At 37.1% G+C, this 26,636-nt stretch overlaps 1 protein-coding gene across 2 annotated transcripts in view; it reads left to right on the top strand.

The window, feature by feature from the left end:
- The window catches only part of PARG (poly(ADP-ribose) glycohydrolase), a 61,599-nt gene that overhangs the window by 28,099 nt on the left and 6,864 nt on the right, over positions 1–26,636 (top strand). For both annotated transcript variants that reach the window (XM_069019187.1, XM_069019186.1), the window contains exons 9-16: positions 646–803; positions 11,678–11,757; positions 14,185–14,245; positions 14,899–14,974; positions 17,137–17,284; positions 22,324–22,402; positions 23,215–23,323; positions 26,069–26,174. In XM_069019187.1, coding sequence (XP_068875288.1) covers positions 646–803; positions 11,678–11,757; positions 14,185–14,245; positions 14,899–14,974; positions 17,137–17,284; positions 22,324–22,402; positions 23,215–23,323; positions 26,069–26,174 — 817 coding nt within the window. The remainder of the gene's footprint in view (positions 1–645; positions 804–11,677; positions 11,758–14,184; positions 14,246–14,898; positions 14,975–17,136; positions 17,285–22,323; positions 22,403–23,214; positions 23,324–26,068; positions 26,175–26,636) is intronic.

Here is a 26,636-nt window from a genome sequence, read left to right on the forward strand (position 1 = left end):
TTTCTTTTTATATTAAGGAAACCATGACCAGAGTAAAATAAAACTTCAAATTGAAGACCAAAGTGAAACTGAGATTTTTGTTCATTCTGATTATAAAAGAATGGATAATTACACACTTTCTACAAATACCATCAGTGTTATTTCTTCAAATAGGATAGCAAAAAAATTCATAGCAAGTCATAGAGTTACGATCTGTGGCCTGACTTCCTTGTTTCTTTGTAAATTTTAAAGCATGGTCGTTGTAGCTGAAAGCATTCCCTAAGGGTTCTTAACTACATAGCTATTGAAAGTGGATTTCTAGTTCAGTTTTTAACATTGCCCAGGATTTGCAACATCCCATCTATTTTTTCCCCTCTGCATTCCCGATGGTTTTGTTTGATAAGTTGTGTTTTCCTGATCTTTCTTTTGATTGTTGATTAGAAATCTGAATTTTGCCAGGCAAGCCCTTTCTGAATTGTCTTGAATAAACTGTTCTTGACTTTTAATGGTGCTGCTGCAATGGCCTAAATTACTCTTGTTCTAATATAACAAATGTAATTTTGTGCTTCTGTTTTTTCTTTCAAAAAGGGTAAGCTAATTATTCTTCTCTCTCCTTCCCTCCTTTCTCCCCTGCCCCTTTCTCCCTCTCACTTCTTTTGTTGGTAGCCAATACCTCTGCTGAAACAGAAGATGAATCACTCCATCACAATGTCACAGGAACAGATCGCCAGTTTTCTGGCCAATGCTTTCTTCTGTACTTTTCCACGTCGAAATGCGAAAATGAAGTCTGAGTATTCCAGTTATCCAGACATTAACTTCAACAGGTATGGCACTCAGCAGTAAATGAACCTGATAACCCTGCCATGAAAATATTGTTGTCCTTTAGGGGAGAAACTCGTTTGTTTCATGTTTCTGTCACTAAACTCATTGGTTTGCTTTTTGTCTTTTTTCCTACTGCCTCTAAGGGACAAGAAAACTGCATCTGTGTTAGAAAGGATCTTGTGCACAGGAAGATATGATGAATATTCCAAATTTTTTTTGTGCATGAGCATGCACAGACACACTCTTGCTCTGGCATAATCAATTGATACAGTTCCCTGCCTCCTCATAAGCCAATCATCTGCGAATGGTATATTTTAGTTGTGCTTCAAGTTTTCTGTGTATATTTAAATTAGAGATTGGTATTTCCCCAGCCACGTTTCTGCCGTCTCCTGTGTCGTCAGTGGTGATCTGCACATTAAGTCAGATCAATAGGATTTCATTCTTCAGCATCCATACCATTATATTAAGGCAGTTGTAGAGCTGCATATCAAAATTAACCTTTCCTTTTTGCTACAAGTTAGCCTAAGAAGGCCACAATAAGAATTTACTTAAAGATACTCTGATGTCTAAGCAAACATTTATTCTTTTTTTCTTAGTGCTAACTTATAAACAGACTTGATTAGGAATTTTTCTTTACATCTTTTTTATAATTTAAATATGCTTATTTCAATTTTAAATGAGGGAAATAGATGGAGGCATTTTCTGCTGCAGAATATTATGGTTGACATGGACTTGTAGATTAGAAATACAAGTTCATTGTTTCTTGGCACTTCCATACAAGTCTGTGTAGATCAGCCTTAGGTTTATTAGGCTGGAGCTTGGATAGATTATTGATCTAGAGTTCGTCTTATTCCTCACTCTTAACAGCTGTAGTGTATGTGCTCTGACAGCTGAGATGAAATATAAAAGCAGTGTTGCCTGTGATCCAGCACACTTGGGTGTGTGTGTTATGAGAGCTGTGTTAGACTAGAACTTCCCAGAATATCTTGTCAGGCATGCTAATGTACTGATAATGGTTTTGGCAGCTGCTGCCTTTAAGGGCTATCACAGGTTTATCCCTATAGTGTATTTCAGAAGAGACACCAGGATCACTGTCTTGGTGTTTATCCCAAGAGTGGAGTGGGTTATGGAACAGAAGTGTGGGTGGGCATTATTATGCCATACAATTCAGTGTATTCTTCTACCAGTATTTTCTAAGAACAAATAAATGAAAAGTACTATTGATGCATTCTGATGTTCAGAGCAGTGTAAGAGGAGAGTGAAAGGTCTGGAAGAAGTTCTCTTTGACTGCACACTTCTAGCTGTATTTTGTGGTATTTTTAAAGGACTTCAAGCTACTGATTTTTGTTGTAACTTAAACATTTTATAAACCAACCAGTTAAATTTTGCAAGTTGGATGATTTCTTACCAACTACAGAATAAAATGCTGTTAAATAACTGGAGTAAATTCATATTCTCCTCTAATTGCAGAGCAATGTAAGGTGACAGTAGTACAGTGCTGTACTTGTGGTTGACTCAGGGCATAATATTGAAAACTACTTCTAAATAAAAGCGCCTTTGCAAATTATTAGGTAAATATTTTCCTGCCATAGACTCAAAGAATGACCAGTATAAAGCATTAACCATTCAGAGTTTTCATCTCTATTCCAGTCAGTCCAACATTGTTTTCTGACTTGGCTGCCTGGTGCTATCATAGTAAGATCCAACAATGTTATTTAGAAGGGGAAGAGAGCAGACAACCTTCAGGCCTTCCTTTTGCATTATGAATGAGGCAATGCTCAGCTTATAGTCACACAGGGTAGAAAGCCATTTTTATTTGTGCAAGAATAACAATATTGTTGCCAAACTGGAGAAAAGAAGGGAAGCTAATGTCCTCTGGTTAGTGAGGATTAAAAGTGGCTCTTCCTCAGTGTTTGCCAATTTATGCATTTATTAGATAAGTACGGTTTCCTTTTCCAGTCCTTTCTTTTGCTTAACCATTTGTTGCAGCAAATCTACACCCCTACACCCCCTGTATTTTGAATTTGATTATAAGCAGAGTAGTGAAGGTGTGACAGGCAGTGGATAAAATTGAGGGAATGTGTCATTGGGAGTGGGATTGGTAGGATAAAAGCAAAAGGAAGAGTTGTGGATAGAGTACTACAAGACTGTACAGTTTTCTGCTACTGCGTATAACCTGCCTTAGTTAAAATCTAAAATGAGGGGGGAGAAGGAGAATAGATAGTATCTTATATTTTTTTTCTTCCTGTCAACCCTGTCTTTTCCTGCCCTGCAAAGTTACTTCTTTAATAGCAAGGACAGAGTAAACTGTCATCTTTTCAGCTGTTCTTTCAGTCTTGTAAAGATGACAAGGTTTGGTTCACTGCAGTGTGTATTTTCAGCTTTTTAAAAAAAGCTTTTTGGGAAGCTGGATGTACTCAAAAGGCAGTAGGCAATGACTGAAGTTAAAATATTTGTGACCTGTTTTTCCCTGTTTATAAAAATGTTTTGATGTAAAGGCTTTGGAGGCTGCTGCTCTGCTCTGTCTGCTTAGGGACAGGCATAACAGATTGTTCACACAGCAACCTTTTGTCCCCACAGTATTACGGTCTGTAGCTTAGTTAGCTAAGTTCAAACTTAGTTCTTTCCTCAGCATTAATTCATCTGCTACATGACTGTGAATAAATGATTTTGTTCTTTGAGTATCAAAAAATAACCTGCTGTTGTTCCCTAACAAAGCCAAATTACTGAGTGCGTGGATGGTAATGTTTCAGGGTTTTTTCTTTAGCAAAGGTGGTGTTCCTCGATTCCTTTATCCATGTCCTGTCTACATTCATACAAAAGGCTCCCACTCCTCCCCTCAAATCTGTGAGACTGAAAAACTGAAATTTGTGACTTCTAAGTTAGAAACACAACTGTGTAAGTTTCCTTGTGTTTTTGGTTTTAGACAGCAGTCTGTTATCAGTTCACTTTATGGAGGCTTAAACATTTTTACCTTTTTATACACTATAAAATAATTATAGTTTTTACATTTAAAGGCTATGTTCCCTCTTTCCTCCCAGTCTTCTCCCTGCTTTAGGTTTTTACGTGCTATTAACTACCATATTTTAAGTTCCACCCCTACTCAACTCATCCCAAGATACAAATCTGTTTGACAGAACAAGAGTCAGTGTAAGATAGTTTAAAATTTAAGACTCATAGAGACATGAGTGCAGCTGATTGGGAGGAAGGCTGTTGTACGTGTTGGTATCAACATACATCATCTGTGCTTCACCTCTCCTCTCCTGCTCTTAGTCTTGCTGAATGAGAGGAGAATAAAAGTGGCCATTCCTCTTTTGACACTGAAGCACTTGGTTTAATGGTGTGTTGTGACACTGACTGTCCATTTTGATACCTCATCTTGTTACAGACTGAAAGTCACCTGTGTATAATTAAATACTCAGTAATTTAATTGAATTCTTCCCTTTTTTGCTTGGCAAGGATGAGCCTATTATGAGTCTTAAGTAATTAATAACATAATTCATTTCAAATATAGTTGATAAAATGGAATTCATGGTTTAAGAGCTTTAATATTTATGAATTCTAGTAGACAGAATGACATCCATTCAGTGGCCAAACATTAGATCATACTAAATAGCATAAAATATTGCTACTGTTCAAAATATCAAGTTAAATTTAGGGTGTTCAATTTTTCTTTTTAAAAAACACTACTATAATATATATGATGACAATAGATTGGGCAGATTTATACAAAAATAACCCATCACAAAAGAAAGAATTGAATTGTCCATATTATTGATGAATTTTTCTTGGAAGTTGCATTCTGGTTGAATATAGAGCCTGAATTGCATTGACTCTCTACGTTTATGATGTTGGTTGCAGAGTTTAAAATAGTTGATTGTGGTGATAGTTGTAATTACACTATAGACACTATAGAATTTGGTAGTTTAGGAAACCGTCTAGTTTGGTTGTATGCAAAAGCAAAATGAAAGGAAAAGTGTCTGCAATCTTGAGCCAGTGTTCTGGAAAGGGCACAGGTTGGTCAAGGACCTGTTTTGCTTCTGCTGTGTCTTTGACCTGCTACAGATTTGTTTTAGCTGTTGTGTCAAGTTAGAAGAATGCTTCCATTTTCCTTGTTCAAAAACTCCATGGTTAAACTGGAGATGTGATAGCTCCCACCAAAGCCACTGGGGTTGAATTCATAAGTGAAGGCAGTAAGTCTCATGGCATAAGCCTGGTAGATCTTCTGGCACAAATATTAGCGGATGCTCTGGTCTGAAACCACCAGTATTCCACTAGGACTGAATCTTTATCAAACAAACCTTTAAAGTAATTTCAAGTGATTGGAAATGAGGAGAAAAACACACTAGTTAAGATGTATTTCTTTTATGGAATATATAATATATGAAAGGAAATGGGAAACTGTATGGTACATTTATGCAGGAGAATTGAAATCTAATTTACCAGTAATGCAATTATCTCTCCATAAACAACATCAATTTCACAACATTAATGAATATTCTCTGGGGAATAAATTATCTAATGACTTTGAGAGAGCTTGGTTTGGACTGAGATGTATTGCTCCTCTTGTAAGTGGTTCTAGAGTTTTTGAGTTAAAGGACACTGATCCTACAAAACTCATTATGTTACACCTACTTTGGGCATGTGAATGGATTAGCTTTGGATGGATTACTTTGAGTATAATTTTCTGTAAAAAAATTTAAATCAACATTTGTGTTTGGTAAATGTGGAAATACTCTTTAAATAGGCAACTTCAATAGGACACTATTTTTATGAGTCTGTCATAATTACTTTGCTGTAGTGATTAAAACAGTACCGAATCTGAATATTTTTAGCTTAGTAAATATAATAATGTAGTCCAGAACTTAGTTGTACTGTGCTATTGGTTGTCCTTTGGTTTAGATTCCCAGGGTGAAACATTTTACCCTGCTATTCCCTGGTGTTGAGCAGTTGGAGTTAGCATCTTATTATTTCATCAAGGTCAGATACCATCCTGATGTATTTTAAGACTCATAAATCACCAAAACCTTTTGTTAAAACAGATTTATAATGCTCCAAGTTACTTGCCACAATAAAGAGAACTACAAAATGAAAAGTGCAGAGAAGAGAGATGTGAGTATATGGGAGTGTCTGAGATGAAAGATAGTTTTTTGCATCTAGATTTACCAACAAAATTACATTACTCAGTTTTTTTGTTTGCACACATCTTAAAAGTCATTATTTAATCTAGAGATGAAGTTCTAATATAACATAAGGTTGTTGAATAGTGCAGTGTTCTTAAATAACTTCTCAGATGACAACAGCTTGTACCTATGACACATCACAGTAAATAAGAAATTGCCCATGAGGTTGAAATATTGAATGTTTTGTTTTTCTCCTACTTGATATGAAGGAAATTAGAAAACTCTAAAATTACATCCTTTATAAGCAAAGAGAAGGAAGGCAGTTTTAATACAGAAAGAATTCATGTTGAGTGGAAGAGGCACACACCAGGCACCAGAAAAGCAGAACCGAGGTTGCTGTGCCTGACTTCTGTACGGCTGTGCTCTGTTTTCCTATTGGGAAGTGCAAGATGTGGACAGTGGCATTTCCTTTTGTTTTGTCAGAAGGATGGTTAATATGCCTGCTTTTCATGTCTCTGGAAGGAATTCCTCATTTGGATTATTCTGCTTTTGATTTCCATTAAGTCCAAATTTCATAAAGTGAAGTTGTGATATTCTGAATAGTTTTCCTTCTAATTCTCACTTAAAATATTTTCAATGACTGCAGGACTTCACTAGGAAGGGTTTCTATTTTATATTGGATATAAGAATGCCCCATTTAAAATTTGCTTAGGTTTCCTCATCTTGCATTATCTAATTGATGTGTAAGTATTTAAAGCTGTCTAGGGCAGTGGTCTCCAAGCTTTTTTGATCACACATACCTATCAGTAAAACATTCTTGAGCATGCAGCCCCAATGTAGTCCTATTTATTTACTTAGTAATTACATACGTGTGCTACTTTACTAATATATTGCATTATAAAAATTTAGAAAGGATGAGATACAGATGAAATAAAAACTACTTTAAAACAGTTTTTTATTTAATGAATGGGACAAAAATATATTCTTCCTGCAGCCTAGTGGATTGTCTTGCACACCCCTTGGGATAGTTTGGAGACCAGAGTGGGTCTGGGGTATTACTGTTCAAATACAGCTACGTACCAGGATTGAAACATTGTGTAGTTTGTTTCCCTTGGCAAGGGAAGCATAAATTATAGCAATGAAACACTTGATGCAGCTTCATTCTTTGTGAAAAGTCCTTGACTGGTCCTATCTACTATCTTTTTCACTGAAGTGAATCTTGAGGGATTTAAAATTCCATTTTGAAAGGTGGATATATGTTTCTGTATGGAGGGAACCCCACCCAACAAATAATCAACCAAAACAGCTTTCTCAGAAAATACTTGAGGCAAAGGATATGGGTAGCTAATGCAATTCCAGTTATTCCTATATGGTAAACAGGTTAGCTTTCATGTATTTAGAGAATGAAATTGTTCTCTGTCCCATGCAGTTGTGTGATAAGCAAGCATAATTACAGACACATTCCAAATCTTACATGGTGGGCTCCTCTCTCTCTGTGCACATTAATGCACACAGCTTTCTTTGACCTTAGATACACCAGTATCTATAGGCAGTCCTTAATGTGGATGTGACTAAGGTTGCCTTAAGCCCAATTGAATAAAAAATGTCAAATCATACTGAGAGAGAATCCTTTTGAAACAGTGTTTTGATAAGCTGTGCTTAGTGTTGGAAGTCAGAGCTCAAAAAATACTTCATTAGAAATATGATACTGGTTTTGAAAAAGAGAGAGTTTTATATTTCTCTTTTGTTCCTGGAACTCCACTTTGTTTTCTGGGGCTTTTTTTATTCCAAGAGGTTGGGAATTGCAGGAGAAAGATGAAATAGATGCCTCTTATGTGCTCCCCAGTGCAACTAATGCAATCCTAAATGATGGGGTTATTGGGCCATTCAACACTATATTAGTTTTTCCTTTAGGGTGCTGTGTATCAGCATGAAATTTCCTATTGAGGATGCTCAGCAGCTGAGAATGCTCAGCCACTTAGTCAAAATAGCCCTCAATTGTATGGAGGGGAGTACAAGTTTGATAGTAACATATTTAAGCATATTATTTCCACCCATATATGTATATATATGTATATATATACCCACATATATGTACATGTGTATATGTATATGTATACCCGCATATATATGTGTGTGTATATACATCAGGTAAGCATAGGCTTGAAATGAAGCGAGATAGAAAAAGCAAGATATTTGGTTTATTCTCTTTTCCAAGTGTTTTGTCATCCACTACCTTAGACTAAAACTGTTTAGTGATTGGCTCTGTTGCTGAGGTCGAAGGAAACGTCTACTCAGTATTTTAGTTTCTGCCTTAACTTTCCATCCTCCCCCCTACTGAGTCCCTTTACTGGGTGAAATTCATCTATCCATATGACTTCCATGTAAATTCTTCTTTGACTTTTATTTGTAGAGAAGATCAGGTTTTAGTAAAATGTTTCATACTTGTTTAGATGTTACGTTATCTGTAGTGAGATCGTGCTAAAATAGAAGAAACAACTCAAGTGTGTCTTCAAGTCCAGTAATAAAGGCAGAGACACTTTTTAGTACCTGTGGGGTAGTGGAGGAAAAAGAACACATGGTTATTTGTACAGATCACAAGTACAAAATTGTATATCCACACTTCTGCAAAGAGTACCCATGGAATGCCATGGATTTATGAATGGGAATTGTTCTTTGAAGTATGGTCCATAGTGCAAATTTTTGCATATTGTTACAGTGTGTACACCTGTCTGGGTCTTACAGTGGGTTCCAACTTCAATGTAAAAACATGATTATTCTCTTTGAAAAGAAACCCAGCCTGGTTGTGGAAATTTCATTATGAAATTATTGAGCTGGGAGATGAAATCACGTGATTGTAATGGCTCCTGCTGGAGCCAGTTCTTACTCTAACATCATGGGAGCAATTTAACTCCTTGGAAATTAAATTTTGCAAGTATATACTGTATTTTAATTTTACCTTAATCAGAAACAATGTATTTGGGAACTGTTTACTTAAGCTGGTTCAGATTCTCCTCAGTAAACTCCATGCATGCCAAGGTCACTTTTGTGAAGCTCTTAATGTTCTTAAATAATTTTTCTCTTGAGTCATTTTAAACTCATCCTTTGAAGTTCCATGAAGGTTTGAAGTCCACTTGCTGTGGAAGGAGTTTGGAACAGATTCTTTGGAGCTTTTGACTCCAGATTTAGGAGGTGGAAATATTGGTTGCAAATATGACAGTTTTGAGTTGACAGGCAAGACTGCAAAAACCAGAATATTGATTGCACTTTTTAAAAAGCTTTTTTTTCCACCCCAAAATTATTAGGAAAATGCTAATGCAAAAAAGGTACATGATTTTGTAAATTGTTGAAATGGTATGAACTATTGCCTTGTATCTTTACTATATATTTACTGACAGTTTTACATTTTCCCAATATCAGTTTTTACTGGTTTTCGTATTTTATTTCTCATGTATTGGATTTCTCTCCAGAACAATTAAGTGTCTGAGTATTTGCTAGGAAAGATTTTTTTATTTAGCTGCAATGACTTTAGCAATCTACAATGTCATAAGCACAAAGTTCTCCCCCCTACTTCCTTATGCTTTAAAATCTCTGGCCTTGAATACTTAAGCGTACCTCTGTGGAGGTCTTCTGTTTGATTAACATTGCTTCTACCCTGGCTTGGCTGGAGAGGCAGAGATGAATTTGCATCTGTGTTTGGTGATCAGTCCTGGAGGCCTTCTCAGCTCCTGTAGTGATAAATTGAAGATACTGCATGGCAGTGGGAACGTCCTGTACAAAGCCAAACAGCTTACATACACAGTTGCCAGTAAGATTTCAATTACTTCACCTGAAAGTAGCCTTGCAGTGCTTTGCATTTGATTTACAGTGCACTTCATTTGGATGAGTTCTTTAATTGAGATTAATGAGGTTTGGCCCTAGGTGGTTCTGTCAGGAAATTGTATGGTTTCCACTTAGATTTTCAGGTGTTTTTTAGTAGGATCTGTGTCTCAGCACTTGTAGAAGAATTTTATTTAATATCTTAGGGATGCTTTCATATTGCTTTATTCTTTAAAATATTTGCTTCAAAAATAAAATTTTCATAATTTTGCCTAATTTATTATTTCAGATATAGGTTCAAGGTAAAAGGTTTGTAACTTTGCCATGTTATGTCGTCAGTTAAATTAATGGGGTAGGACGAGGCCAGGATTTTTGAATAATGTAAATATCACTGGCTTTTCCTGTTGCATTCACAGATATGAGTGGTTTTAGCTTGATCTGACTTACTTTAGGCATACTTCTTCAAGTTCTTCACCGTTCCTGCCCAGTCTGCTGTTTATACTGAGTTACATATTGCCTTTGTGACATGAAGAACTCTCTCCTGAGAGTTCTCAATGTAAGCAAGGTGTCACTTTGATGTGAAGAGGCAAAAAAATTAGTAAAGGCATGATCAGACTGACAGATAAATTAACCAATTTAAAGGCTTCATACAAAATGAGACTTCCAGATAAGAGATTGGGGGTAATGTAGGCAACACCTGCACAGACATGCACACATTATGAACCCCTTTTTAGCTGTGCAAGCTCAAGGCCTTGATAGAACTTGCATATAGGCCCATTTTAGAATAGACTGTTTAAGTCTGGAGTTAACTTCTTAAAGTCCTGATTCACTATTCAAAGAATAACATGTTAATAAAATTAACCTCTGTGACTTGATACAGATTTTGGATGCAATTGATCTCTTCAGCCTGTATACATCATAAGAATTTTTAAATGCTGAAATAAATCTAGTTCACTTCCTTGCTGAATCTGGTTCAATTCACCTCCCAGCATTCTGGTTTTAAAGGCAGATTGTCATTCCACTACACAGAAACAAATTAATAATAATGTTGTGTCATTCCTTTACTTAGACTGTTTATTGGGGGGAATCTTATATCCTCAGGGTTTTCAGTGGATCAGACATCTTTTAGTAAACTTCCTATTCAAAGGGTATTATTTCTGAAGCCACTGCTGTTCTTCCTTCCAGATACATTCCATTATGTGTTGCCAATAACAATGCCTTGTCACTCCCTTGGAAGTGAAATTAAGTAATGCGTGTTCAAGTTGCCGGAAGATAGATGATGCAGTAAAAGTATTTCAGCTAACCTTAAAAGAATGCATTCACTTAATGGCTAAAAATAGGATCCTTCTTTTTAATGCTTCAGTTTTTCACAAATGACTGTTAGAATGGCAGTAACAGCCCAGTGGATGGAGCCCTTTGTGTTGGGGGAAGGTTCTTTTCTTTTGAAATGCTGCTGGTGCTGTGCAGCTCTTGAAAGCAGCACAGTTGCATTAATTCTTCTGAGCAACTCACTGAGCTGAAAGAGGGTAAGACATTTGGATCTTGGAGTACTCAACATACATGTTTTCACCCCTTGGTCACTTAATGGCCTGTTAAACATCTCAATTTGTTGCAAATAAAACTAATAGCTTTCCAAAATGTTCATAATGAAATTACATTTCTTGGTTTTAGAAAATTGGTGCAAGTGAGAGAGGCACTTACTTGTGATCTTCATAAGAAATGCAGCAAGTCAATAAGCTCATTAATCCTAAAGTCTTGAATTACAGAGGGGCTGTCTAGAGTGTTCTTTCTACAGTACAGTACTTAAATGCAAGGCTAATGAAATGTGTGCATAATAATTACAAAAAAATCAAATTGCAATTAGTAAGTAGCATCAATTCCTATGCACTGTATCCCTGAAATCTAACTGTTTGCTTTTATTTCTTGTTTTTCAGATTGTTTGAAGGGCGGTCACCAAGAAAGCCTGAGAAACTTAAGACCCTTTTCTGCTATTTCAGAAGAGTCACAGAAAAAAGTATATCCTTTATTCTTTTTTTGAGCTGCAAAGCAGATACATGAAAAATTTAATCCCATTAAATTTAGAAATGGCTATGCAGCCATGATAGAAGTATGTAACAAAAGCCTGCTTGCAAAGTACACTGATAATGATATTAATGGCACTTTTTACCATATGTATGATGCATGCAAGCAAATTTTTTGCCCAGAGCTCATTCTGTTTTATTTTTTCTGAGAAATACATAAATATATATGTATGTATATATGGGGTGTGTGTAGAATACAGAGATATATTTTTAGCCCCCTGTAGATATATATATATAAAAAAAGTGTGTGTGTATCATTGTGTAGATAAATATATGTATATATATAATGCTTGTAATGTATGCAGCCGCTTGCCTCACCACATCAGAGTGAGGATGTAGAGGGAGCTGGGCACCATTAGAGTCATTAAAATCACAGGCTTAAGATTTTGAGTCAAACTTCACTTTTCCTACAGAATGCATATTTAGTCTTTTGACTATGATGTTTTTAGTTCTGAGGTATTTTCTCCTACTTGTGTCAGTATTTCAGGTTTTTCCCTTCCATGGTTCCAAAGCAAAGCTGTTTTTAAGTTTGCCCAGTTCAAATAAAACAAATGATAGCAAGACATGAGAGATCTCCTGCTCTTGAAGAATTTAGTGCATAGTCAGATCTTCTGTTATTACCACAGATTTCAGCATTTGCATAAGCTTTCAAAAACAGATTTATTTTTGTGATAACTACCATAGCTTATATATTGCATTTTTGGGGAGAAAGAGATTTTACTGTAGTAGCATACATCAGATCTGCAGCAATACCCTTATAATAGTCTTTTTTTAAAGAACTTCTTTACATGTCAGCATTTTGCTATTAACTTCATACTTTCTCAAAGGATTTGTTTTAAAAGAAAGACAGATTTAAACTATTAAGTATAAAAGCCTGTTACTTGGTTTAGACCATCTTCAGTTCATCATTTTAATTCACCACAAAGTAAATGCAGCTAGATCCTATTTCAGCTGTCAGACTTTAAGCAACGTCAATTTAACTAAATCTCTGAGGTAGAAAGTAACTTCTGATCTATGTGTGGGACTGAGAAAAGATGTGGTGTACAGCTTTTTTTAATACTTGAGTAATAATGTTTTCGTGCAAACCAAATCCTAAATTTAGGCAGCTGTCCCTGAGCCCCTGTGCATGTGAAATCTGATGGGAACATGCTTAATGAAACTACCATATTAGATTTTCTAACATTATAACTTTAAATAAAATTTAGTAAGATTCTTGAATGCTCTTTTCTTGAATTAAAAATTCCTATTGCACCTTTAAAATACCCAATTTCTTACTCTTTTTTTGTCCCAGGAATTAGTAGGGCTGAAGTAGCTTAGCTCTATAAATTACTGTAATAATTTCACAACTCTTTCTATTGTAAATAATAATAGAATTCTCTTTAAAAGAAGACTTTGTGCTCAAAAGGTGAATGCTTGATTTGTAGAATACCACAACTGATAGCAGAATTCCCTTGTGAAAGAGCACTTGATTACTATGCTTGAAAGGTATGCACTTTTTTTCAGAGAAAGTAGCCCTTTTTTAACCTGAATTTTAAAGAAAAGCGTAGGACCACTTAAGGCTTTTTTAGAAGGATGCATTTGTGCTGTACATACTTTTCTGAATGTCTTCACAAATCAGCACAGTAGACTTACTGTAGCAGAGAAATAAGTCTTAATTGGAGTTTTTATTAGGATGATATCACCTAATAAAAAGTTGATATTTTCTTTCTGTTGCAAAACTGAACTTTTTTGAGTAAAATGAGGAGAGAAGATGATACTGCATCCTTCCTGCAATGAGAAACAGCTCCTCTTTTTCCCTTGAGGACAGGAGTCTTTTCTCAGTTGGAATACAGTGAATTTCACTAGCATCCTGGCAGGGCTAAAAACTGCTTGATTTGGAATCTGCTAACACTGCATCCTTATTGACATAGCTGGACTTTCTTGGAAATATGAGCTGCTGCTTCCTCCATCCATAGGTTGAATACTCTCTGGATTGTCTGTTGACACTGAACAGTTGTTGATTTTAAAGGTTCACAGTCTATTTTTCCCTAAAGCAGCGCATTTTAACTCAACTACTGGGTCTTTCTAGTAGTGTTTAGTGTTGTTGAAGTGAAAATCACTTAAGAAATAGTTTTTCCTAGATCTGGAAAACTAAAATACTCAAACTGCAAAGTGGGAAGAGAAGTAAGTACTTTGGTCTTCATGTTACTTGTCTTCAGCTGGAGTCAGGGGAAGAATCAGAGTCACTCTTGAGGAAAGTTAAGCTCTTGGTATCTACCAAGAGTTATGTTTGTAGTTTTCAAAGCTTGCCAGTTAAGATAATCTAGGGGCTAAAGCTCCCACCCTTAATACATTTTCCTTTGGGGTTGGTTTGCCTGTAGAACCTACGGGATTGGTGACGTTTACAAGGCAGTGTCTCCAGGAGTTTCCAGACTGGGAGAGGTAAGTCAAACATCCTGTTAATGTAAGAAATTTCTTAAGTCCACGTTAACTGAATGTCATTCATTTGGAATTGATTCAGGTCTGGAAGTACTACAGAAAACAGTGTTTGCTATGGATTGTTGCAGAAAGAAATAGAGGGCAGTGGGTGAATTGCCACAAGTAGTTTGTGTCCTGAGTTTTCCCGTATGTTTGTGTGTAAAGCAAACAAGTCTTAGTTAAGTTTTAAAACAGTAGCATATCTTTGGTGCTGTTGCTTGAGTGGGGGGAAAAAAGAGAGGGATGGCTTGATTTAAGAAATGACAGGAAAGATAATGAAATATGGGTGATAACCAGCATGAACACAAGTATTGCAGCTTTATTGCTGGTTAGCAACTTAATGTGGAACAAGAAGAACTTAGAACTTCAGATTTGGGCTTTTATGGTAAAAGGTGGAGAAACTGAACAAATGACTATGTTAAATTTTTCCACATTGTGTCTGCAAGGCAAACATGTTTTCCTTAATCCATCAGAGTTTTTGTGGGTTTTTTTAAAATCACCTTATGTTTAAGGTGTGTAAGCAGTTTGGGTTTGGGTGAGTTTTGTTTTAAAATGAATGTTTTTGTGTGGGGGTTCTGAAATTATCCTTTCTGTACAATATCTTTCCTCAATGGTAGATCTCAGAAAAAACTGTCTAGATTGCATGTCACCTATGAAGGCACCATCGAAAGCAATGGACAAGGTATGCTACAGGTAAGTGCATATAACAGTTAATGTGGCTTTCATGTTTTTGTCATACTTTCATGGTCTGCCAGCCTAACAAAGTTATTTGTTTATCCTCAATTGACTTAAATGACAAGATGTTATGCAGTGTAAAAAAAGCCATCAAAATTAATTCCATGGTCAGTCTTAGTACTGTCAGTGTTCCCCAGCTCATCCAGGTAGCACATGTACCTGTTACAGGAAGGGCTGACAGAAAATCACAAATCCTGGACAGCTTCAGGTCTTCTGGTTCAAGCCAGGATCAAAGATTGACAAGATAAAAGATTCAGGCTGCGATCTTGATGACTTGTCAAGGGTTTCAGTTTATTAAAAAAAAACAATTATTCTTGTGCCCCAGACAGTGACCAGGTCAGTGTTCCAGGAGACTTTTCTTGCTGCTGCCAGCACCACTGTTTCAGTCTGGGAGGCAGTCAGCAAAAGAAATTCATGAGGAGGATGTCCTGTCCATATCTATAGGAAGTAACATGTTTTTCAGATTAGTTGTTTGCTTTCTGCTTTTCTGAAAAAAAAAAAATAAAAGTCTGCCTTCTAGAATTCTTTTACAAAAAAAAGTAAAAATTAAAACTTTTTTAGCCGGGGACAAGTACTGCATTGGAAGAGGAGGAAGGAGACTGGGAGGAATTTTTTTCTGCAATGCCTTTTGCTCACATTTTAAAATGTCTCATAAATTTATGAAACTTGAGCACTCAAATGTGCGATGAAATTATGAAGAGCTCAGCAATTGCTCAATAATGGCCATTTTTCTAGTGTTTCACTCTGTAAAAGGGACTATTGCCTAGGATGTGATATTTTTCCTCCTGGCATATCTCTGCTCTGATGAAGAACAGTCACTCCAGCAGGGAGCAGGATGACCATGGCAGGGCAATGCAGGAGTCCACTGTGACCCCAGCCTCAGTGGGCAGGGGTAGTGACAATCACAGTTCCTGCTGACTGGCTGGTGGCCATCAGACAAAGGCAAGGTGGTGAGTCAGGATACCAAGGACAGTGAGAAGTGTCTGGTGGACATGTGGGCAGCAGCAGAGCACAGGACTGGGCATGGGCCCACGGGGAATATGTCACAGGTGAGGGCCAGGACAGGGGTGGGTGTTTGTACGGGACAAGGATGGGGCCTGAGGGGAGGATACTCAGTACAGTTACAGTGCTTTGGGGCTCTGGCACACTGAACATTTGAGTGGTTTTCATATGACTTTTTTGATCATAGTCAAGTTTAGCAAATCTCAAACAACTGAAATGTGTTGGTATTTCCAGGATAGACTAAAGGAACACATGCTGCTGTAGTGGCTGGCTCTTGGTGTGCTTTGGACTCTGCCTCCTGGGTCAGTTTGTAATCTACACAGGTGTTCATGTCACCCCAGCAACTTCTGTCCCCCTCCTGTACCTCTGCTCTCATCAGCTATCTAAGTAAAAACCAGTAAGAAGCTAATAGCATTTGAAACATTAAGTAACTTTTTAAAATTACAAATTTATATGGGCAGTTAATTTGAGTGAATAGTAATTACTTTATTGAATAAACACACTCCTTTTAAAACTGTTGTCTGTATGAAAATGTAATTTGCAAAATACGTACCATTGCAGCAAAAAATAGTCCAGAGCTTCTCTATTTCAAGCAGAAACCTTTAGAGTCAAAATTATTTGCCTTGTTCAAGTGCATTTCAAGGAGAATTCATAAGAGGATTTTTTTGGGTATAGAACTATTACAGGGGCAGTGCTAATCTGAAGATGCTTCAGTGTAGACAGTTGGGGCAGAGTGCTTTTTAAAGGACAAACTCATGATTTTTCAATGTCCCTAGAAACAAGGCTGTTTTCATCTTTCACATTTACTGAAATATGTTTTATTCTGAAACATGTACCTCTTCAAGGGAAACCCACAAAACTTGGATTTGGAGCATTTGAGATGCAAAATTTTTTTTGCTGTGTAATGTCTCTTTGTCTTAAGTTTTCTGAGAAGTTGAATGGAAAAAATAAGGAAAGCATAATCATATTAATCAGTCCCTCTACTTGTAGTTTTAAGTGATAGCAATAGATTTCAACAGAATAACTGAAATTTGTACATGATTTTATTTACCTTGGTAAATGAAAGGATTTTTTTTTTTCTTATGCTGTCATAATCCTCATGAATGTATTTTTGGTAGGTTGATTTTGCAAACCGTTTTGTTGGAGGTGGTGTGACCGGGGCAGGACTAGTACAAGAAGAAATTCGGTTTTTAATCAATCCAGAGCTGATTGTATCAAGGCTCATCACTGAAGTCTTGGATCACAATGAATGTCTTATCATCACAGGTTAGTCTTTGCAGAAAATGTTTCATATTGAATTCTGGTTTTATATATACCAAATACTTTTCAAGTTGAAGTTTAGTATGTTTCAATGCTGTAAGGATAAAAAAAAAGTAAAAAACCAAAAAGTTGATACTCATTTGACAAAGAGCCTCCTACTTCATCCCACCTCTTAACACCACAGGGTCACTGTTCCATAGATGGTTTGTGAAAGGAGAAAAAAAAAAGTGACAGCAAGCAGAAGAACTTCTTTTTTTCTTCTGTAAATGTGTTTGAGGACTTGGTGTCTTAGCTAAAGAATGCTGATGGGCAGTATGGGTAACAGCCACAATTTCCAGCTATTAGCTGATATTGCTTCTCTTATGTTGGAGGATGTGGGGCTTTTGTTCCTCTCTGGAATTTGTAACACTTGATGTGATCAGTGGGATTGAACACTCCTAAGAAGAGGAACTACCTTCTGATTGCCTAAAAGGGGAGGAAGTGGAAGAGTAGAAAATCTGCATCCATTAGAAAAAAGTAGAAAGCTAGAAACTGTCACTGAAGGACTTTGATTTTTTAAGTTCCACATATGTGTTTGTGTTACTTGTAAGTTAGTTATGGGCTCCTAATTACATCAAAAACTACCTGCTTCTCCAGTGTGTTGCTGAGGGGTTGTGGACAGAGACATCCTGCCTGTCTGGAGCTTAGCTGAAAAGGTTTTTTCTTTTGCTTTGCACTGTGTCATAGAGCTTGGAATATTTTATTATCCACTGGATTAAAACAGTTAGCATCAAAAGACCAGATGTGACTGTTAAGAACTGGAGCAGCCCAGGTCATGCTGTCTCAGTTCTATACACGAGTGAGCATTTTTCATGACTGAAGAAATAAAATGATGCTGTAATGCTACTTTATTTACACTAAAGAGCAACTATAAAGAAAAAATATATGATCAGAGAGATCCTCTGGGTAAATATTATAGAAGACTATGTTTTTATTTTTCAGTCTGCTATAGTACAAATGTTGGGTTTTGTTACCTGAGCTGTCTCAAAAGTCAAGAGTTTCTGTAGGTATTAGAACACATTTCTTGGAAAAATCCATCAATAGCACTTCTTTCTCTCACATGCATACACATTAGAAATTTCAGCTTAAATCTTGCAGGTCTTACTCTGTCCTGAGTTATTGCTTGTACTGGTCAGAGCATCTTTTGTTTTCAGTCTTATGCTGGGTAATCTTTTTAAGACAGTGTTTTATTTTGTTTTGCCATCCTGCCAGAATTAATGCCTTTATCTGTGAAAAGTTTTTGATAAATTGGCTTTTGTGATTACATTTTAAAAAAATGAGTCAACAAAAAACTTCTTGGCCATCAGAGACTTCTGTTCTGTATTTTGGATATGATACCGTATTAACGTATTTTAAACACTGTCCTCTGGGAGAGACTTCTTTGGGAAGGATAAAAACAGAGCACAGCTATCAGTCTGGGTAATAACTGATTGGGGGAAAACACTAAATCAGTGTTTTGAAAGACCTCCTTGCATTTCCCTGCAAACAAAAATGTTTATTTGGTATGGACAAGTAAAGGTGAGAATGTTTTTTCACTGCAGCAACATTTTAGTTTTCTTGAGTACTTCAGTGTTTTGCAATTAGTGTTTGGGATATGGAGTTCTTCTCTAATGGAAATATTCATTCCATCATTTTTATTTAATCTCTGGAGCTTTTCCAACTTGGTTCTTAGCCAAGTCTCCTCTGTGTCATGATCCTCTTGATGAATTACATTCTTTGTGATGCATCTTGACTCGGCAGCCTAATGGGTATAACCGTGTAGCTTAAATTTGCAGAGGAGTCCAACAGATTGGGAGATAAATTAAATTTGTTGTGATTTCACAGTATCTGGTTAAGATCACTGCTGTAATGACTATGGAACTGGTCATGCAAACAGTCGAGTTCTTCAACACAGACATCTACCTACAGAAATGTCAGCAGCAACACCAGAGATTCCCACAGCTGCATTTCTGGTAGAGCTGTGAATAAGGTGTGAGTGCTTTTCATTCAGATTTTTTTTTTTTTTTCCTTTCTTTCTTCCCCCTGTTGGAACTCACACATCCTTGGGCAGCATTAAGAGCAGATGAAGCTGTGTTCCATGCTTCTTTAAATCTACAGATCTATTGATGGCCAGTTGGGACCACATCCTAGCAGGGCAGTTTTGGAGACTTCTGACCGCATTACTGAGGCAGCAAATGAGATGAGATGGGTTGAGATAATTGGTTTGGCTGAAGATTTACTCAGAGGGGAAAATTGGTTTTCAGCTGGATTTAGCAGTCTGACTGTGCCAGTGCTGGGAGAGCCAAAGACTAATGGTGGTGCAAGATAAGGATTGGAAAAACTGATTGACAGGGAAAGAAGGACATTCCTCTCATGGCACTAAAAGTGCCTTTCTGTTGGTGACTACAAAACTTTACTCTTGCCATTTTCACATCTACTTTTTATTTAGTGCTAGTGGTCCTGCCTCTTCAGGGATATAATTTCTAGCTCATTAAAAATACTAGAGGAACATTATGGTGGGATTTTTCCCAATCCCTGGAAACGTTATAATGCTGTTACAGATCATATGCAAATGTAAAGCTAGACTATGAAGTCTGAGAAAGGTATATTTATTTTTAGTAATAATTGCAAATCTTTGTAAGTTGGTGAGGTCCCATAAACACCAACACTTGGAAATTTCACTTTTTGTCTGACGATGTAACTTTTAGAAGTGTCACAAAGGATGGACTTTTGAATGGTACACGTGTGTATACATTCTTTTGACTTTAGGTAGGCTTTTCTAGGTTTTGTAGCTTGTTTTTAAAGTTCTGGTAGAACTTTATTTGTGGTTTGCCTTTTTTTACCTCCTTTTATTCATTTAATGAGAAGAAAAAAAATTCACCAGAAACACTGTGACATATCCAGCTTATCCCATACTGCTTTTGTTCTCCCAGCAACAGAAGTTTGTATCCCAGTAGTTCACAGGCAGAAGTGTTGCTAGTCAAATAATCATTTTTGTCTGACAAATTTCCAGAGCTTCACTTATGAAAACTCATTGATTTTCATTAACTTCATGTTTCTAGGACATGACTTTAGAGTCTGTGTGATTTCTTTGAGTTTCTCCATTATTGATTTTTTTAATAGATATATGTGTATATGTGTGTGTATTTGCTTGTTTGTTTGTTTCCTGGTGCTTTTGTCATCAGACACTACACTTCCATAAAACTTAATGAAAACAATGAACCTTGAAAAAGCCAGTTTAATACTTCGACTATAATTTAATCTATCCTGGTACAATATCTTGATGACCTAGAGTTTGCTTTCCCCATCTTAGACACCAAAGGAAATGCTTCCTTTTTGAAGCTGGAAGTTTCGCTAGGTTGTCCTCTAAAGAGAGCTCTCAAAAGACTCACGTACTTCCTTTGTCTATCTTTTCTTGCTCTGTGCTCAGACACTTTTACCAAGCATATGAAGAGAACTGAATTTTATTCATGTCAGGAAAAGTCTTAGTGAAGGTTGATAGCCTGCAATTCAATTAGAAGGCTGATTTCTGAATATGGAAGCTGCTTGTGGTTGTCCTTTGTTTGAGGGCATGGATGTATGTGAATACATAGGCGTATTCTGTCATCCACATTTTTCAGATGATTTTTTATCAGGAAGTGAACTCAGTGAAGAATCTCTTACCATCCCACTCATTTTGCATAGCAACTTTTCAAAATAGCCTTGAGGGAGATTTGTGTGCCCTCAGAATGATTAATCTTCTAGACTAAATAAATAATGCGTGGGTAACAGGGCGGATGAGTTAAATGAGCATTGATAAGTCTTGTGAGTTAAAATTAATATGGGTAAATGGGGAAAATATCTTGAAGTATATGCATCACTGTAAACAGTTTTTAACAGCTTGTTTCCTGTGCTTGAGACTACTGGAGGTAAACATTGAAATTTTCTTGTCAGCGAGGTTTAAAGTTAATAGCTTTATGTTTTTGATTGTTCAACTTCAATTGCATTTTTATTTAGGGATTGGAAAACTTACATTAAATGTAAACATTTGTATTCTCAGGGTATTGCTGATCTGTGCAATAGTTAGGCAGTACTCATCTTACTAATCAGATGTTTTGTGCTGTCAGGTTGCATTTCTTTAAAACTTCTTTTTTCCCATTCTATTTATAGGCATAGCTGGTGTCACAAATTAAGGGGTTGCTTAACAGTTCTCTTCTTGCTCTTACTGTTTATGATTGTGCCAAACTGTACCTGTATGAGCCACCAAACAAGTCAGCTCAGCTGGTCAGAGCACGGTGCCAGTAACACCAAGGGCATGGGTTCACTGAAGAGCTGGACTCCATGATCCTTGTAGGTCCCTTCCAGCCTAGACTATTCTGTGGTTACTTCTGAAACTCAGCTATTGTGAGCTCAGAACACAGGGAAAAGGTGTGATTTTGTTGTGGCATTACTTCAGCAGTATTTCTCTGAAGCATTTGTGCAATGCCCAGTTTTTGAAGCAAGGTCCTGAAGCTCTATAAAATGAGGTGAAAGTCAGCCTTTTAGAAAAGTTATGATCCTTGTTCTCAGTTAAGATGTGCTCTTTCTTGGTCTTGGGATACACCTTTCAAAAGGAGTTGGTATAGCAGAGCATAGTAGCTAAAATTACTGGTGGCCTTAGGGAGCTGCTTTCTGACAGCCTTTAATACTTGCCAAGGTACCCTGTTGGACCTTTCAAGAGCAGCCAAATATGTTCCATACTGTGGTTTTTTGGGTCTTGGTGCTTTTACAGAGGTAGTTTGTTGGTGCTGACCACTTCCCATGATATACTGGGCAGCATACGTAGATCTGCACTTGTAATGTTCTGTTCTGGGTGCTGCTCATCACCTGTGGGAAAGGAGCTTTACAAGGAAATCTTGTATTCGTGGTGCAAATACAAATTCTCTGTTTCCCGTTGCTTCTGGGAGCTGCATGTTCATTTGGAGAAGCAGTGATTCCTATCAAAGATTTGCCAAGTGAAAAAAATATGTACATATTTTGTATGTAATTTGGAAAATTATTTGTTTCAGGTACTGAGCAGTACAGTGAGTACACAGGCTATGCAGAGACTTACCGGTGGGCAAGGAGCCACGAAGATAAGACCCCTAGGTAAAGTTCCACATAAGTATTTTAAGTGAAGGAATAAATAAATGTTAGAAATTTGAAAACTTGGTACTTCTAAGTATTTCCTAGCATTTGCCTTAATAGGATATTTGCTTGATGTTGCTCTCTTCAGTAGGGCCAACAAGCTAAGAAAGTTATATCATACTGGTAATGCCATACTAATGCTAATAAGTGGTACCTGCCCTTATGTTGGTTCTTAGACCAACATCTGTTACAGTTTAGAGATATATGTATTTAATGCACATTTTTGTTAAGATACTGATTTAACTGTGAATTGCAATGTCACAGGAAATTTTGACAGCGAGACCTCAGATGACACGGTGCAGCTGATGTGTGACAAAATAAGAATCAATACCATGAATCTGAGTAGAAATCTCTGAGATCTTGAATTTATTTCTTCAGCAATGTCATTAGAGTGTATACACAAAATTACTCATTTGGTATAGAAACATACCCAGTGTACTCTCATTTAAATGTTGGCAGAAGACAGAGGAACACTGACGTTGCAGAGTTCTTACATACTTGATAAATAGTACTGTGTTATTAGATTTGCTTCACGTTCATGCCCAAAGTCTAGCCAGAGTCTTTCTAAATTTATGGGGAGGCCTGTCTCATTTCTGATTCTGCTTTCATTCCCAACCCACAAAGAAAAAGTGCTCCATTGTCTGTTATGAGTTCACCTTTCCAGCTGCTTCTAACACAGAAGATCTGCAGGGAATTGCTCATTTTGAATTGGAGTTATATGGCTGATATTACACAACTAATGTCATCTACTTTTCTCCCCCCTCCAATTTTAGGGATGAATGGCAACGACGCTACACTGAAATTGTTGCTATAGATGCATTTCACTTCAGACGTTTCCTTGATCAGTTTGGTCCAGAGAAAATTAGAAGAGAGCTCAACAAGGCCAGTAACTTCTTACAACAGCCTGCAGTCTAGTGTTTATAGAACCTTTTCAAATATTCTTATATTATTGTCCTCATCTAAGGAAGTTCTTGCTTAGTTGTGTCTTATATGGGAGGGTTTTGCTGTCCAATGTTAAAGCAAAAGATTGTCAAATATATTTCTTGTCCTTTGATGTGCTATTCAAAGGTGTATTTTATATAACTTTCAAAAATATAAATGAAACTTGGATATACATTTTGTTAACTTTTCCCTGTCCTGCTTCTAAACAACAGGCTGAGAGTTGGGGTCGTTCATCAGGGAGAAGAGAAGGCTTCAGGGAGACCTTATTTTATCCATCCAGTACTTAAAGGGGTTTACAAAAAGAAGTGAGAGGGACTTCTAATATGGGCAGATAGTGACAGTACAAGGGGCGGTGGTTTTAAACTGACACAGGACAGGTTTAAATTAGGTCTTAGGGAGAAATTCCTTACTATGAGGGTGGTGAGGCACTGGAACAGGTTGCCAAGGGAAGCTGTGGATGCCCCGTCCCTGGTAGTGTGCAGTCCCAGGTTGGATGGGGCCCTGAACACCCTGATCTAGTGAATGGCATCCCAGCCCATGGCAGGCAGGTTGGAATGAGGTGATCTGTAAAAGGTCTGTTCCAACTCAAGCTATTCTATGATTCTAAATTACACGTGTAAGTTCTTTCCCTATGATTTGTGCTGTTGAATCCTACTCAGCTGTGCAGTCAAGGTGGAAAAGGAGGTGCCTCATGTTTTAAGATGGGGCAGTTCAAAAATAGGGTGCCCCTTGCTTTTCTTCCACCTTTCTTCTTTGCCCTTGGGGTATTGACTTACTGCCTGGGAGTTTACCTTTTCCTATACTGATGTCTTCTTGAGATTAGATGCAGCTGTTCATAAATCCTCTTTATTTTCACAATAGCTGTAAGGCCTGCTGTAACTGCATATGTGTGTATACATGCCAGTTAGAGCTTACAGTCTTCAAGAAGACTGACAGTGCAGGCCAGTTGTAATCCTTTAAACAAAACTTCTGGGCTGACATTCAAAACTAGCACACTTCCTACTAAAAATTCTTTCACATTATTAATCATTATCATTATATATTCAAAGTTATCAGTCCTTGACCCTGCCCTAAGTCAGCTGTGTATGTACAAAACTGCACTTTGCAGTGACTGTTGTGCTTGATAATCTACACATCAAAGTTGCCAGGCTGAAGAGTTCTTTGAACAGGGGAAGCTGGAATTGTGGTGGACATAATTTTTTTCCCCTTCTCTTCTCTGCCATCCCCAATTTGTGATAATGTCCTTAAATAAGATATTTGAGATGTTTCCCAGTCCTTGGTCTCTGCCCTGGGTTATGTGCTGCATAATGTTTCGGAACATTGGGTTACTTTCCCAAGCTGTGGCAGGTGCTTTATCATCTGCATAGCCTGGGTTTTCCTGTCACTTGTTTTTCTTGTTTTGCTGCTGCTCTTTTGTTGAAGCTAAAGCAGTCTTTTCCCAGCTTTTAAGGTTGTACTTTTTCAGGGACTAGTAACTGTCATCAGTGAGCTGTTTATGGTTATGAGACCTTAGCTTTCACCCTGTGCCAGTGTTTTCAAGGCCTTTGCTGTTATCCCTTGCACAAATTTTATCTCCTAACTTGCTCTGTCTGGAATCAGTCTCCAATTCACAAAGCAGATTCTCCTTAGTTAATGAGAAGGCTAATGGGCCAGAATTAGGGCCTTGCATGGCCAGCATAAGGCATAGGTAGTGAGAGGTATGTGGCCTGTTCTAGCAGTGGCAGTGCTGTTTTTACTGGGCAGCGGAGTACAAGAATGCTAATTCAGTTATACTATATTATATATAGTGGTATAGTATATATACTATAGTGTGCAAATTTTTGGGATCAGAACATGCTAATGAGTCTCCTTCGTTTGATTCCACATTTACAGATGCAGTGGGCCTTTGCTTTAGCTTCGGTGTTGAATATATATGCTCAATGCTACTGTGGCCACAGCCTCCTGCTTTCTGCAGTACAGAAGGGTATAGAATATTATAGGATGTATTTTAAATAAATTCAAACATAGGAACACTCAGCCCTAATTCTCAGCTGGAAAGGGAATGCATCCCCTCAAAATGATGTACAGTGCTGAAGGACTAATTTAAATTAGTTGTAAAACCATAGCATCTTGACTAAAGTAACATTCATCAGCTTGTTTCTTCATGGTTGGTAATGAAATTAGCCCTAAAAAAGACAGTTAAGTACAGTTTGTAAACTTCGCTGATATCTTAGTACAAAATTCTAATTACCTACATCAGTGAATTTATGATCTGCCTACAATTTTCAGTTTATTGATTGGTTTGGATTTTTAAAATAAATTATGGTAGATCACTGCAGCATTTATAAGGTTAGTTGGTTTGGCTGATTTTTTTTATGAGGACTGATTGTTATTTAAAGAAAATTTTAAGTCTGAGTTCATTTTCTGTTCAGGCTATCCTGGAAAGTTTCCTGTAGCTGTGATGAAATGCCTGGGACTCAGCACTTGTATCTTAATTTTTAACTTGGGTCCAAATAAGGCAAAAATCTTCCTGCCTTAAATTTTTTTGTTATTGCTGTTAAATTGAAAGGAAGACTAATGGTGTATTGAAGTAGTTTGAATTTGGTATTGCTAGAAGACAATATGATTTTTGTTATAATTTTATTTTTTGAAAGTATCACACCAGGTTACCTCTCAAATCCATCTCTGACTCTTGTCTTCATGTAGGCCTACTGTGGCTTCTCTCGACCCAATGTTCCACCTCAACACCTCTCTGCAATAGCCACAGGAAACTGGGGATGTGGTGCCTTTGGAGGGGACTCCCGATTAAAAGGTAAATTGTAGCAATGAGTTAATGTTCCAATTAATCCAATAACTTATGTTTTGCTCCTTGGCCATACGTGTTTGTTCAAGTACGTTTCTTGCTTTTGTTCTAATTACTACATTTTTGCCAAGAAATGGCATTCTTTAGAATTGGTTCATTAGTGCTGATCTTTAGGCCATGAGTAATGTGGCCTTAAACAATAAAAAAGCATTCTACTCTATTCTTTGTGCTTTAGACTTTTATGCTCTTTTCAGTTTAAAGTGTGAGGCAAGCACGTGATGGTGAAATGCTGGATTTGGAAGGACTTGTAGCACTGAAACCTTCCAAAGCACAAATATGCAGCTTTAGTTCACAGAAGAACATGTTCACTGCAGTTGTCAGTCATATAAATCAGTTGACCTTTCTGGAGCAGTCTTTTTAGATTCTGCCTGAAATTCATATCTCTGCAAAGCTGTTTAAAGTACCTGGTAA

Source organism: Aphelocoma coerulescens, chromosome 6 (genome assembly GCF_041296385.1).
Source record: "Aphelocoma coerulescens isolate FSJ_1873_10779 chromosome 6, UR_Acoe_1.0, whole genome shotgun sequence".
Lineage (NCBI taxonomy): Eukaryota > Metazoa > Chordata > Aves > Passeriformes > Corvidae > Aphelocoma > Aphelocoma coerulescens.